This window comes from Schistocerca cancellata, chromosome 9, assembly GCF_023864275.1.
Source record: "Schistocerca cancellata isolate TAMUIC-IGC-003103 chromosome 9, iqSchCanc2.1, whole genome shotgun sequence".
NCBI lineage: Eukaryota > Metazoa > Arthropoda > Insecta > Orthoptera > Acrididae > Schistocerca > Schistocerca cancellata.
In genome coordinates, this window is record NC_064634.1 from 190,290,121 (window position 1) to 190,306,027 (window position 15,907).

Below are 15,907 nucleotides of genomic sequence, written 5' to 3' on the forward strand. Positions count from 1 at the left end.
AGTGACCTTAATGCTTTAAATCTGGCCTTTGCCTGTTAAGGACATGTTCCGCCTCAAAAATTGGCTCGTTTCTGGGGGCAGAAGATCACTGGGTACCATGTCAGGAGAGCAAGGGGTGAAGCAAAATTTGATAGTCCAATAAGCAGCATGTGCTACTTTGTCCTACTCAAAATGAGCTGGGGCATTGTCATGGAGCAGAAACATCCTCTTGAACAGCTTTCCTTGATGCTTCATTATCTTTCTGAATTGTCAAGAGATTCAGTACTATGCTCCTGTGACAGTTTGCCCCTTATGAGCATAATCTGTTCCATTTTGGCCACCAGGTGCAAATCTGGTTCTGTGAATGCTAGAAATGTTTCCGTATGTAATGGATTATGATTGGGATGTGGGCATAAAATGTCAGACAAGTGAGAAGGACATCATATTGATGTTATTTTAACCACCGTTTACACAATTTGTTGAATATGAGGACTGGAGATGTCAAGATGCTGCATCCATAAGATGATGTGATCAGCAGTTGCTCGCAGCAGTTCCAGTGGAATCTGAGCAATATGTTGCTGTAGAATGGCCTTTAGATCAGGTAAGACTGAACATGTTGCAGGTATATACTTTCTTTCAGATATCCCCAGACCTACAAGTCCCATGGATTCAGATCAGGTGATCTTGCCTGCCATACATTTGGAAAAGATCTGGAGATAATACATTGATGGAAAGTTGAATTAACCAAATCCTTCTGGGCGAGTGACATGAGCTCCAAAGCAGAGATCAGATGCTGTACAAGGAGGTCTCAAAAACATGGAGATGTCACAGCACACCTGACAGGCCCTATCGATGTATTCTCTTCAAAGAAGAACAGACAGAGAACAAATATGCTTGTGAATCCACACCAAATTTGGCAGTTGTGAGTATTCACTGCTCCTGTAGTGTAAAATGTGCCTCATCCCTCCATAGAATATTGCTGATCCACATGTCATCTACTTCAATACTTGCCAGAAACCAAAGAGCAAATTCAGAACATTGCTATGTATCATGAGGATTCAGTTGCTGCAATGTCAGGATCTTGTATGGGTTCCACAAAAAATAGGTAGCAAAACATTTCTACTGTTGACCATGAAATGGACAATTCTTGTGACACTGCATGAGCACTAGCATTATCTGGAGCATGTGCTGCACTGTCAGTTCCAGCAACAGCAACCTTGTCAACAACTTCCACCAAGATAGACTACTGTCCAGTTCCAGGTGTAGACTACTGTCCTGTTCCAGGTGTAGACTACTGTCCTGTTCCAGGTGTCACAACAAGCTCACCCTTAATTTGAATTTCATTTTCATCTTCTTTAAAACATTTCATGACATCGGACCTCTCCTCAGACCTTTCAATCAATGATACTCTGTTGGTGCAGCACGGTAATTGCTGCCGTTCACATAAAACAGTTTCACCAACAGAGCACAGTGTCTCCCCTCAACTCAATGTGTGATGAGGGTTCCTGTGATGATACAATGCAAGTTCCAACCAGCTGTTCCAAGGGCCATCAGTTGGTGTTGACAGTAAATGACCAGTACAAGTCATATATTCAATATCTTGTGTCTTATGATAATGAATGTTTGAATGATGATGCTAACTTCTAGCTACATCTGTTAATAATCTCTATTAACTTGGTGACAGTGGGAATGTGAACCTGAAATGATACTGTGAGGCATGTTGACAGACTGAACAATGTACGCAAGCTGTATTGTGCAGTTCAAAATTCTTGAGCAGTTTGTTGCAATGATAGTAACTCCAAAATGTAAACAATAACAGAAGTGAGGAAATGCAACTATTCACCTGTACCTGTGTGGCACACACAAACACGCAACTATCTTTTGAGCTACCATACTATTTCTAGTAAGTATACACACTAATTCACAGCCAGATACCCAAATGCACCAAGCTGTGTCTATGTCAGTGCTTTTGTTTTATGTTATTCATGTCTGATGTCAAAAGTTAACATGCAAGTTTAAAACACTGTATGTGTACCACAGTGGTCTGGAATGGACACCATGCTGATATGACAGGTGTACTATACATTTATGTTATATGTATTGCTTGAAAGTGGCCAAAACTATCTGTGGAATAAATACTACAGTATGGCAGCTGTGGACAGCATGCAACCAATAAGTGTAGACCATTCTTCATTCTGTACTTGTGTTAGTGCTTTTCTCAAATTTTAGTATATTGTTTCCAACATATTTTGTATTGATAGACTGGTATTACTATTACCAACCATTTAAGTGTATGGATTCAAGATATGCCCTGATCAACCAGCCTCATAACACTAATTGTTTTGTATGATGCTTAATTTTTGTTTTGAGTGAAGAGTTGTACAAAAAAAATTGTCCCACGAGTCATTCCTTAGTGAAAACATGTTTTCTCTGTCAACAGTGACCGCAGTTATTCTCATAGGAAAAGTATAGAAGTGTAACCATTTTCAGAGTTGCAGAATTTTGTTTTCCCACTTCAGGTTATCATAGCATACACCACCTCCTCTATCCTCAACCTGCCTACAAGGCTAGCACGTTTCAGAGCATCATGAAGCTGAACAGAAAATCATGACCGCAAGAGATCTTTTGTTTGGCTACCATTAATGTGCCGAGAGATGGGTACCAAGCACATGCCCCTTCAATAATGTCATCTAATGTTGTCTTAGTTTAGAATAAAACAAATGTTGTTCGCCAAAGCTGTGTTCTGTCAGGCAGTAGCCCCACTGAGTTTATCTAAGCAATTAAAGAAAAAATGAATAGAGAGTTAAGTGAGAGAAGGGAACAATGAGTTTCTCAAAATTCAGTGTAAAGAAACAAAGTATACAGAGAAATGATAAGACAAGAAGTGTCTGCATAGTAACAGTGTGGATTTTAATTTGCTTACCTATCCTTAACCATCTTCTTGTAACATTTAACTTTTTTATTTCTCTGGTCATATGTTTATTTTTATCTAAAGGGGATATTTTTGCAACCAAAACTGGAAAAAAAACCTGTGTGTGTTTGTATATTGTATTACAGTATTAATTTTTTTTATCCTAATGTGCATCTTTGTCTCATTTGTTCTTATTAAGAGATTTTATTTTTTAAATTCTAAACATCATAAGAAATTTAAATGTTCACTTCCAACTTAGAGAGTATATTTTATAAAATATTCTGAGTAGTTTAAGAGTAGAAAAGTTTGATGAATCTGTTGCAGCTTTAAACACTGTTACCAGAGTGGTGATTGTAAAATTATTGTCACAGGATCCATTGGGTGTAGCAACAGGCTGAATGCGGCTTCCTCCCCAAGGATTATCACCCTTATTTGCCAATGATAGGATTTCTGACCTCAATGCACTACAGCTGAGTGATGCACTGGCAAGATTGGGCATTCCTTGGGGTTTGCCACACAGGCAAGCAACATCAGCAACTGATCACTTGTGACTCCCCTCTTAGTGAAACTGGTGTTAATGCACTATGATCCAGTGGACTTCAAAGTTTTGTAACAAGGAAAAAAAAATTGCCATGTCATGACTCTGTAGTATTTATACTTGAAAATTGGTCTGACTGAGAACTCATTGCGTGAAGGGAAAGATATCAAGGGCCTTTATACTACTTGTATTGCTATTTCTTGAAGCTTCGCTATGAGTGTTACGTGACTGGAAAAGAAACTTTTGCATTTATTTTTATGCCTACTATATTTTGAAATGTGCCCTTAATTACCAGTTTTTTGTGTTACCAGGTAACAAAACCAGTCATAATTTAAGGGAGTGTAGTAAAAAAACAAAGCAGAACTTCTAACAAAAGTTTATAAATTAAACCTATGGATGGCAGTGTAGACAGAGTGTCACTAGTAACTAAAATTTTATGTAATTAGCTTGAAATATGATAAGGGGAGGACTAAAATGTCTTCTAGTTATGGATGGAATGTCTGTCATGAATTTTTCAGTTGCCTCACTTATGATTTTACCTTCTCCTGTATCAGATTTCCATTCTCTCCTTGTACAGAAATGAACTGCTTTTAATTCACTGAAGTGAAGTGATGTCAATGAAGTATACTCAGAAATGCTTAAATCTGACATGACTGCTGAAAATTTGTGCTGCACTGGGACTTGGGGCCCAGATTTCCTTCTTATTGTGAGCAGGAAATCCAGATGAATTCCAGGCTGAAAAATTTTCATTAATCATGATGTATTACTGTGTAGAAACACTGAATCTGAAAGTCATATATGACACACACATGGCAGCACTTACAGCAGAATTCCATTAATTTATGTTTAATATGATGGTCACTTACACTGTATAGGTTAGAAATACAGAGAGTTGCGCCATTGCTGTTCCATCCTGTGTTGACAGTGTCTGGTGACAACGATATAATAATTCACCTCCACTTCTGATTGCAAAAAGAGTAGTGGATATGGGAAAAGGAAATATATGGTAGGAAAACAATAAGCAATAAATGATAATTTCTATTTTTTTTTCTTTTTTGTCATAATAAAACTAAGGAAGAAAAGGATTGACTTAACAGACCACCATTCTAAAGGAAACCTGTTGAATTAGAATGCCTTCAAGGCAGAAATGATGACCCAGATCATGATGATATAGAAATCAAGCAAACAAAGCAGGGCATCCACTGCAGTTTGGTGTAACAGTTGCTGCAGAGTTACTGGTTCGGTTTATTGTATAATGTTGGAACCTTATTTAAAATTGGTCCTGTTTATTTCCAATATTACCCACACTTACATGTCAGTTTGAAAACTTAATGTTTTTGTAATTGAACTGTATGTTGCTTTTGAAGTAGAATTGCCTGTAAGCAACTTTGGACTACTCTTAATGAGTCTCAGGGGTGTGCTGATGAAATACTTTTGTTCATTCACTGTGCAAAGTAGTACATGACATGGCATTCAAAGCAGTTGCTTTGTGGGGTTTCACAGTTGTAAAATTGTTCATGAGAATATTTTTTGTAATAAAAACATTTTAAGTATGCGCGTGTGACACAGCAGTTCTTGAAAACTGGTGTCCGTATTATTAATGTTTTACGATCAGGTTGGATTAACTGTATACTTCTGGAACAGACACCTATAAAAAGTTGACAATTGTAGTATAGGTCATTAGTTCAGTGAAATGTAAGTGGTTATGAATCCCATGTGTGTATGAATGTAAGCTAGGCCTTTGTATATCTTTCTTTGTTAATTATCAAAGCAGTGTTAGGTGTTTGTTTTCTCCATATGGAAATACTAGGAGTTGGAGGGAGGGAGAGGGTGACAGGAGAGAAGATGAGTAGTGTTCAGAACTTTTCCACTTTGTCTTGTGGTCTTATAATTATGCCTTTTTTAAAATTGGAGATGCATTTATATTAGAAGTTAGTTACAATGATTTTAAATTGAGCTGTGTGGAGTAGCTGCTTGACACTTATTTATGGCAGCTAATGTTCACATGTTGTCTTAGATCCTGGTAATGATAGTTTAAGATAATGATTAGAATTATAAAGTTTCTGATATGCATCTGAATTGTGTTGCATTGCAGTATGTCAGTACTTCGTGCTGTTTTCATTAGATATGTTGTGATAAACCGTATTTAAATTTGTTTTTGATAAAGTATTTAATCAATGTTCAAAATTAAATACCTACCTCATAAATATTACTGCATAAAAACAGATTTGATAGACTTTCATATGTTCGAATCATGATAGGTCTTTCTATTACAGTTTTCTTGTAAACTATAAATTGGATGACAAGAGTCTATGATTTTGAACAGTATTTGCGATCCTCAGCAAAATAATTATGAAAATCAAAAATATGGGAGTATAGTTGAAACAAATTGTTTAGTTTTGGTAATAACTGTTCCAGCTGTTTGAAGGAAGTGTTCTCCTAGAAGCTATTTTCTTAAAAGCAGTTAATTGATTTTCTTTGAAAGAAAAGTGAAATCAAGCGTGTATTATGAATGAAATAAAATATTTATATTCTGTATTTCTGTGGCAAGGTATCAAAAAGTATATTGACGGAATACATTTAGGTGAAGATGTCGGAATATGCAAGTTTGCATACATTTGTAATAACCTGAACCAGATGAGTGGAGGGAAGAAATCTCTCTCTCTCCAATTGCCGAGATTTGAATAGTCGCATGTGTGTACACTCGGGAGTGCCCTACAAAATGAACACACACACACACACACACACACACACACACACCACTGGCTGCCTCATCCCTCCTGTCCTCTTCCTTACTAAAATAATTCTCAAAAGAAGGAAGTTGCTTAATTGTGGTGAAGAGTGCCATTATGGTGAAATTGTGTTTCCCAAGACACTGGCTTGTCTTATAGTTATTGGTGACATTTATGATGGCATTTGTAAATGTCTTCAGCCAATGCAACTGCACATGTTAGTGCTGTGTGTACAATTTTGGTCTTTCTTTTAAATGTCATTGGAATTTTCCTTATTGAATTCATGTGCCTTCCTCCCCTGCAGTTACACAATAAAGGGAGATTTCTCAGAAACTTTCTCATACATAATAACTATTTCCTCATCTGTACCATAACTCATTCTAAAAAAACTTCTCTAATGTCCTTTGTTACAATTTAATTACAAGTAAATGGGACACTACTACATACAGTGTGAAATTTGATGGAAAATTATGATTAAAGGAGTGAAAAATGCTTTAAATTTTTTTCAGTGACAGCTACTGGTCACTTTCAGAGGCAATGTTTGAAAGTTTAGTGTCTTATTCTTGATATGAGCTGCACAAGACGTGCAACAGATATTGGCTATTGCAAGGTATGCTTTTATTCTGTTAGGATTAGACCATTACTTTCTGCTCTTACTGTTACCATAGAGCATTGTGTCCTGTCATCTGTAACAGTTTCTGAGAGAATAAATCAGTACTGTTCATAAAGTAACAGATAAAACTGAGTGAAAAGAGGTGAACAGCAATATACAGATTTCCTCTTTTTCTTCATAAAGGTGCGTGCTATTGATATTCATTTACCTTAATTTCCGCTAGGTTGCCACTATAATCTATTATGTCATAGTGACTGAAACAGAGCTGAGATGAACGTTTTCCATGTTTGTTCACGATTACACTAGACTCTTTGGTTAAGATTTAAACAGGTGAATTAGTAGGAGATGTTCGTTTTTTCTCTTCTGTTTGAAACATTGACTTACTTTGGAAATGGCACTGCCATTTTCAGACTTGCCCATTTTCAGACTTGCAGAACTTCAGGTTTCTATTTTTAACACATTTCTTACTCCAGATGATAGAAACATCTTGTTAACTGTATTGTCATCATTTTCTAAATGAATACTTCACCAATTTAATGGTTTATTGTGTTGTTTCATTTATTTGATAGTTATACTTATTCCTGCTCTTTGTCTTTCTTCACAGAGATTCCAGGGCTGATTAATGCACCTGTTTTTCCCATAGTTCTTTATGTAAGCTGGAGTTACCTAACATATCTTTATTGTTTCTAAAACAAGGTCTCCTAAAAATAGCTTGGGTGTCATTGATAACCAGGATTTTAAGCAAGGACCTTGCCCCAGTGGTAGCACAGGTCCTGTCAGATCGCAGAAGTTAGGTGCTGTCGGGCTTGGCTAGCACTTGGGTGGGTCACCATCCAGTCTGCTGAGAGCTGTTGGCAAGCGGAGTGCACTCAGCAGTCGTTAGGCCAATTGAGGAATCACCTGATTGGGAAGCAGTGACTCTGCTTACAAAAACTGACAGCAGTGGGGAAAGTGGTATGCTGACCCCATGCCTCTCCATATCCTCAGCCAGGAACACCTGTGGGCTGACGACAACACGGTGATCGTTCGGTACCAGTGGGCCTTCAAGTTCTGTTCAGATGGAGCTTAATCTATGTGAAATAGTGGATTTCTTGCCTATTTTAGGTAGTCATCATTTTCAAAACATTGCCACACAGTAAGAGGATGCAGCCTTTTGTGTTGAACGGTATCTCCCTACCCCCCCTCCCCCAGATGGTTTACAGTACAAGGAACATTCTAGTTCTTGCTGATATTTAATTACTAAGTAACATGTAATGTTCTTGTGTTGGTTTTCTTCCATAACTGTTTAATTTGTTGATATGAAATTGTGATCTGCCCATGTTTCCATAAATTTATTTCCTTGTTTTATCGTTTTCTGTTCTGTTTGTTCTTCATGTAAACATTCTTTTCTGATGTCTGTTGCAATTATTTGCTCATATATGCTCATGGTAGGAAGGGAGGAAAGTTACATTCTTTTGGAGTTGTCCTTACAAAATTTGTTTTTTGCATGATTACTGGACTGTAATTACTATTAAAACCTACGAGTAAGCTATGAGAATATTCAAAAATTTTCATCTGTACCTTAAAAAACTTTGTGAAAATCAAGTTAGCACATTTTACATTAGCGAAATTCTCTCTCTCTCTCTCTCTCACACACACACACACACACACACACACACACACACACACACTGCTATCTAAAACACAACACAATGAGGTGAAATATTTCAGCCCTTGACAAAATATCAAGAGAGGTGTTCATTGTAACACCCACAAGCCAAGCAAACACCATATAACTAAAAATACATTCCTACTGTTTCTGGGGAACAGAAAGCACAACAACCTATAAATTTAGCTTTTTTTACTTACTAGATTACTAATTGACAGAAATTGATCTGCTAAAAAAAAAAAACTTCAGAAATAATATACACCCACACATTGTCTTATTATTGAAGTCATCGTTACTAGTAAAAAAGTTATAATGCATAATTGCCAAATATTTTTCTGAGTATTTGTAATGAAAATAGTTTTGCCTTGTTTTGTTAAGATAAATCTTTCTTATCCTGCTAAAGACAGACCTAAGTGCTCATAGTGCCTTACATTTATTAATGCAATTTTAGCAGTCCAGGGCTGCTGCAGGTTGAGCAGGCTGGAGGTGTCTTTATTTTATATGAATTTTCTCGGAAGTCTTATAACAGGGAGTACTCTATGATGATAGAATAATTCCTTTTTCTGAAAAATTTTGCGTATCACCAGTCTCAATGGCTTATGCTGAATGCCGTATGATACTAATTCAAAATCTTCAGTTTGATTGTTTGCTTGTGAATGTTTAAATATTATGAAAGTGCAGTTAAAAACTGACACATAGATACTCAGGTTGAATTATATAATTTAAAGAAATAACAACAGCAGTCACTGTTGCACACACGCATACATTTTAGGTCATAAGCAGGAATCTTAACACCTTGATGGATATGGTATAAGTTCACAGGCTAGAAAATTGTTTATGAATAGCTGAGAGAGAAATGATTGCCTTATGCACCCCTTTGTGTAAATGAAAATTTTTAAAACTTTTGTCCCCACCTAATCTTACAGAACCTGAATGCTGGTAAGCTGTTTTTCCACAAAATATTTCTCCTACGCAACTCACTGAATGAAAATATATATTAACACTACCTCTTGGAAGGTTTTAGCAATGTTTCATCTTGCGATCTTCAGCAAGATAGTTTACTTAAGTTTACTGCATAGTAGCCACTGTATAATGGAAGAGTACCATATTCTAATCACCCAAAGCTGCAGTGTAATTAACTGTTTACATCCACTTTCAAACTTACATTTGGATGTTGGAAATGTCAGTAGGCCCTATATGAATACTAAACTGTTGAACTTAAATCCGTGCAAATTACAGACAATTTCAGTTCAGCCGCAGTAACTAAACTGGTAGTTCCTCCCTTAAAATACAGTTATCTGTTCCAGAGTATTGTTAGTAGAACTGACTAAATTTCCTGGTTACACAATGAAACTGTTCTCCCATTTGAAACAATCATTTAATTTTGTTGCCATTGAGTAGACCAGTAATGCATAACTTCGGAGTCTTGCTCGTTTTGGTGGAGTGATTAGTTTTCTTGATTTCTTCTGTTTGCATGCTATTATAGAAAGTGATTGGCCATGACTCATGACTGAAATTACTCTGCATTATTATTGCCAGCAAAGAGATAGAGGGAGCTCTGATTTCACAAACTAATTCATTCATGTCCAAAGGGAATTGTAGACTTGAACCAATGTGTTACTGATCTCCAGTTCCATGTTGCCCAGAAAATATAATTTCTATGATATACTACCACACCAATATATAGACACACACACCCATGAATTGGCTTTCATTACATTGTCTCTTGTTTTGTCCATCATTATTTACTGATTTTTAATATGCAAAACATATGCTTTACTGTTGTTAAAACTTTGTGAATGCCATTTACAAGAAGAAACTTCAGTGCCCACATACATATGAAGAATATGTATAGGAAGAAGAATTTTCTAAGTGAAAGATTTATCTGGTGAATGATATACAATTTAGAAATTGGATATTTTTATTGTGTAGACACACTGCAAAATGTTCCTAGATATCAAAGTCGTAATTTTTCTGGGAAGTATCCGTTACCACCAGTTGGGAAAGGATGTGTAAGTTTGGTGGAACTGTACCCTCCATCCCCACCTTAGTTTATATTACTGTACTCCAAAGACTTCTATGATAAAAAATAAAATGTAACGTCATTATTATTTCCTACTCAGTTTCTTCTACTTAACTATTGAGGCCTTCTTGCTAACAGTGATGAGTCAGTTATGTTCTTAACTAAAGTACGCCAAATATTTGTATCTTTGGTCTGATGAGTAGCTATGTGTCTGAGTTTTCTGTAACAATCTGTGTTTAATATGATAATGTAAGAAGAGAATGAGTCTCTTTTCTGCTTTCTGGGTTTCCCTTGATATTCTCCTTGTGCTCAGATTATTGGATGATCTGTGTAAAATGTCTTCCGTATTTCAGGTCACTTAAGTGGTTTTGATTAAGTCATCAGGGGAGTTACAGTGGTTTTCCTTTTACGGGTAGACAACTCTGAAATTAATCTCGAGTAGCACTTTGTCAATTTTTCAATAATTTTTGTAAGTGTTGCCTCAAATCTCATTCCCTCCTCCTCTGTCAGCAGTCTTCTATAACACTTTCGCATATTTGGAGGCATAATTTAGAAAAGAAGTTCCTTACAAAGGATGTGTTGTGTTATGGATGAAGGAACCTGGGCGATTACAAAAAAGGTTGCAGACATGTTTTCTGCTATCTGTGTACTTACTATTGTATACTTACTATGTATTGGTGTGCACTTAAAAACAAATGATTGGATATGTATCTTTAATATTTTTCTCTCTATTGGTTTTGGGATTCTCAGAATGTTCCTGATGCAGGAGTCATGTGCTGTTCGCCAATAGACCTTTTTTCTTCCAGTTGATATTCTTATGATTAATAAAGCTGGTAGTTACCAGTAGACTCCAAATGCAAAGAAAGTTGTACATATTAATCACTAGATAATGTAACTTCGAAATGCAGCCTATTATTAGAACTGTTACGCAGTTTACTGTCAGTGAATCTATACTGCGTGTCTTGCTACCTCATATAAGTGATGACTATTTTTGTGTCAGACATGATGCATGTGACTTCCTGCCTGTGGCTTAATGAGTGTTTTCACTGAAAAAAGCTAATACTTCCTTACATTTGTCATATAGCTTTCACAGTTATTTTTTATACTCTTAGAGGCTTTTTGTAAGTTCCAGAAATCATATAGAAATTTGTACACTCTTTTTTTCATAAGCATTTATAACTGAAAGAGTTCCTAATGTGTGAGTAAGATATTATGTGAGCTGATCCTCAGGTGTAGGAAGTGTGTTTAATTTCATGTAAAGTGCTGTAATTTTTGTAAGTAAAAGATTTTTGGCATTTCTTTATATATATTTCAGACAGGCAGTGTCATAGTTAATGGTTGCAAAGTACATATATGTATACATTCATGAATTCTTTTTATTTCGTTTGAAATTGAATGAATAATTGTGTTTAAACTTAAAGGAAAGATTAATCCTCCATGCTTTTGCATGTAGAGATGTGGCATTTTTGACCACTCCTGTAAACATTCCATGCCTACTTAATAATGTATTTCTTATTTATTAAGCATATAAAAAAATAACTTCTTTAAAAGTGAATGACACAAAGAATATTTGTACTCATATATGTAAAAAGAAAGTAGATATGTAAGTGAATTTATGAGGTTGCTTGCATTTTTATTTGGTATTTATTTGTACAGTATACTGTATTGTTGAGTTGTACATAATTTTCCATTTAATTACTGTTTTAGGAACAATTTTCCATGTAAATATGTTAACTGAATTGTATGTGTGCAATTATGTAAACAAATGCTCTGTGTATTGCAATAAAGATTGGAACAAAAGAATTGTCTTTTTGCTATGAAGTCATCAGCTTTAGCACTGGTGCATTTGGGGGGGGGGGGGGGGGGGGGTTCAGTGCGTGTGCGTGCGTGCGCGTGCCTGCACACACATTTTTAGCAAAATTTTGTTCATTATTTATGATATACTGATACTGTCTCGTTTGTCCTACAGCTCTTGTTATTTAATATTATATCTGTTTTAGCTATGAGATGATTAAGCATTAGATAGTTTGACCACTTAAACATTAACATTTTTTCGTCACTGTGTCTTTACTGTTTTGTAGTCTGGAAACAGCAGAAACGGAAAGTTAGTCTGTGTTTATGCATGTTGATATTTGCTTTAGTATGTGATAAGAACTTCACCTCAGATTTTTTAATTTGATTCAATTTTTTTATTGCATTGCGTTTTTAGAACTTGCCATCCACTTTAATAACTTGTATGTTTCTAAGTGCTGCATGTACTCTAGGCAAGCATTTACGCTTAAGAGTAAGAAAGTAATTCTCCATTTCTAACAAACAAAAGTAACAGAAGTGTGCTCAGTCATCAGGGCTTGTCACTGAACAGGTTTTTATTCAAAAGAAATGCACTCTCTCTGAAGTGGGACCTGTATCACATGGTAGCCCAATTATAACCAACTAAATTACACAAACATCTAAGAATAGGGTGAAGTGTTATGTGTTCTTAAGAAATGTTAAGTGTTACATGCAGAGGAAGACAATATTACTAATGGAAACTGTGTGTGTCATAATTATCAGAGTTTACCATGAAAAAAGTCAAAGGGATCATCCCTGTCTTTCCAGCTGGAGTGTTGCTGTATGAGACATATCACCCAGGGGAGTTAAATTGAGTAAGCTCTTGGTGTGTCTCTGAAGCATTCAACAACATTCTGAACAATTAAGGGTTTGCAAGGAGCCATATTATGTGATTGAGTAGGCAGTTTGGTCATTTTGGCTAACAGGCTGCCACTTGGGCTTTACCAATAATGTTTGTAATAGCAGTGGATTTTCACCATACACTCAAGCTTCAGAATAGCTTCTGGAAGTCCCAACACATTACCAAATGAAACAATTGTCTCACTGGTCATAAAGTTAGTACCAACTACAGCGGTTGCATTTTTTCCCACTACCATTTAAAACATTACTATGACTTCATGCTAAATTAACAATCATATATGATTCTAAAGGCTGTGTTAATCTCATACTTTTTTCCTGTTGTTTTTTTCATATAATACTATGTATCCTTTTATGCCCTCTGTGTGTGCCCACTTTTACGTTTTGTTGTGGTTTTTCGTTTTGGTGTCCTAACAGTCCTTCCCTACATACTCAGTCAGCTAAACTGGTACAGAAGTGAAAAAGCTTGTAACACAATGTTGACCATCTCAACTTCATAAGTTTCTCATAATTACAGGTATAAAGTAATCTTGGTACAGTACTGTTTCAGTGTAGTCACCAGAATATATTGAGTGCCATGTTTGGCCCAAAAAAAAATGACGTCCCCAATATGCCAAACATAAAAAATGGTAATTACTTCAAAGTAGGGTCTGTGGAACATTTCAGTAAATAATGTTACATTCACTAAAAATAGAATTACGTGTTTGTTGTGAAACTAAATGACACAAGTCTCTGTTGTACCTTAAATAATTACCCTTACCTGTTAGTAAATACTAATTACAAGTATTCTTCTCAAGAATATTGAAAGAGAGATACAAATTCAGAACACAGTCTAATATTTCTAAGTGCTTACACCTCGCACAGCATTAACAAGTTTAGTGATTATTATTTTCTTTGACAATAAGTTTTTAACATTCCCAATAAATAATGGAAGGAATAAATGTAAATACTTGCCATACAGTTCAGGAATTCAGTCATTAATAGCACATTAACACAATTGAAAATATTGCTAAGCGTGCAGACAATGTTGTTCTTCAGATCTAATGCCTGTCGACCAATCAATGCCTGAACTATAGTTACCTTTCTTCTTTTCAGCAAGAATTTTTCCTTATCATAATATTTATGAGAAACATTTCATTGAGGCTTACAGTACCGTTAAGTAACTGATTTATAATTGTGATTGTTAGTTATATCGTTGTAGTCTACAGATCTTCATTTATCAACCAAATGTGATGACACAGTGGGAAGACACTGAACTCACATTTGGAAGGACAGCAGTTCAAATCCTCACCTCATCATTCCCAAGTAGGGTTTCAGTGTTTTTCCTAAACTGTTTAAACCAAATGCCAGGATGGTTCATTTGAAAAGAACACGACAAATTCCCTACCACACACTTCCCTAACCAAAAGTTGATGTCTTTGACTAATGACCTCACTGTCAGTGGTACTTTAAACCCTAATCTTCCTTCCTTTCTCTTGATTTGTGATGGGCTGATTGTGCAAGGAGGATTGTTATTTTCTGATGAATTGTGAAAATGTGGGTATTTTTTGTAAATGTAATACTGCACTTGCTGTTTACCATACCCACAGCATATACTCTTTGGTGGACCAAACATTTTTCTTCATCCTTACTCATCTTTAGATGTCATTCCTTTACATTGCAAATTTTGTCTGAAGAATAAGGGCTATTTTCAGTATGAAGTGGATGTTGAAATAAAATGGACAATGTGTGATAAAGATTGGTGTATTGTGATTATAAGACTGAAAATTGTATGGTAACAAACAAATACTTATGATCTGTGTGTCAGACCAGTAAAGTAAGAAAGACAGAAGTGTCTTGAAAACCATATCCACAAAAGTGAGATTATCAGACAAACTGACATCTGCAATGCATTTAGTCATACTAAAAAAGAGTATCAGTTATGATTCCACATATATACACAGGATATATTTTCTCAGCCAAAGCAAGGCCTTTATGCAGCCCAAAAACTTGAAGCCCCATTTCCAAATGATAACTTCAATACAAAAGTTTAATTTAGTGTTATACAATTGATCCTCAGTGCCTTTTCTTTTTGTCTTCCCTAGATTTTCATTTACTTTTTAACTACCCTCTACATGTTTACACGAACAGGTGTGCTGCAGAATGCTACAGATTGATTAATTGAACACTACTCATTTTGTTGTAATAGGCTTCAAAATTTTAATTGGGTTACAGTAGTGTCACGACTTGGCAAAACCTAAAGTAAAACCTCGTCACTTATTTACATATTTTATTTCTCGCTGCTAATGATATGCTTGCATTGTCTTACAAAAATACACTGCCTTATCTAACAAAGTGTAACCAATCAAGATGAACTCTCCAAATGTAAAAGATGCAAAAGTTTGTGTAACTCACAGCTCTTTTTGCAGAATAAAATAAAGAAAGTGAGACAAGACTTTTTTAAACGAATAGAAAAATCACTGATGCCCAGACATGAGAAACACAGAATAACAGGATTTGCTGTGGATGAACTGGAAAATGCCAACAGCAGATAAAGCTGAGAAGTTTGGTGCATCAAATAGGACAATTAGAAATTCAGGGAATAAGAAATTCAGTGTTCAGGAAGCAAAGGAGGTGAGAGAGAGAGGGGGGGGGGAGGGGCAGGGAAGGAAACAGAGGGTGGAAAAGACAAATACTATAACTGAAACTGCAGGCGTAAAAGAGAGGGAGGTGTGAAACATTGCAGTATCTTTATGTGAACAGTGTGGAACTGACAACGGAACCTTTTATAGCGGC

General features: G+C 35.8%; 1 protein-coding gene across 3 annotated transcripts in view; it reads left to right on the forward strand.

The window, feature by feature from the left end:
* LOC126101067 (protein bric-a-brac 1-like) overlaps positions 1 to 15,907 on the forward strand; it is a 193,619-nt gene that overhangs the window by 142,372 nt on the left and 35,340 nt on the right. The window contains exon 7 of one of the 3 annotated variants that reach the window (XM_049911741.1): positions 3,262 to 5,673. The exons of the other annotated variants lie outside the window; for them this stretch is intronic. Within the exon in view, the coding sequence (XP_049767698.1) occupies positions 3,262 to 3,288 (27 nt within the window). The 3' untranslated portion in view covers positions 3,289 to 5,673. Of the gene's footprint in view, positions 1 to 3,261; positions 5,674 to 15,907 lie in introns of those variants that run through there. 3 annotated transcript variants of the gene reach the window in all.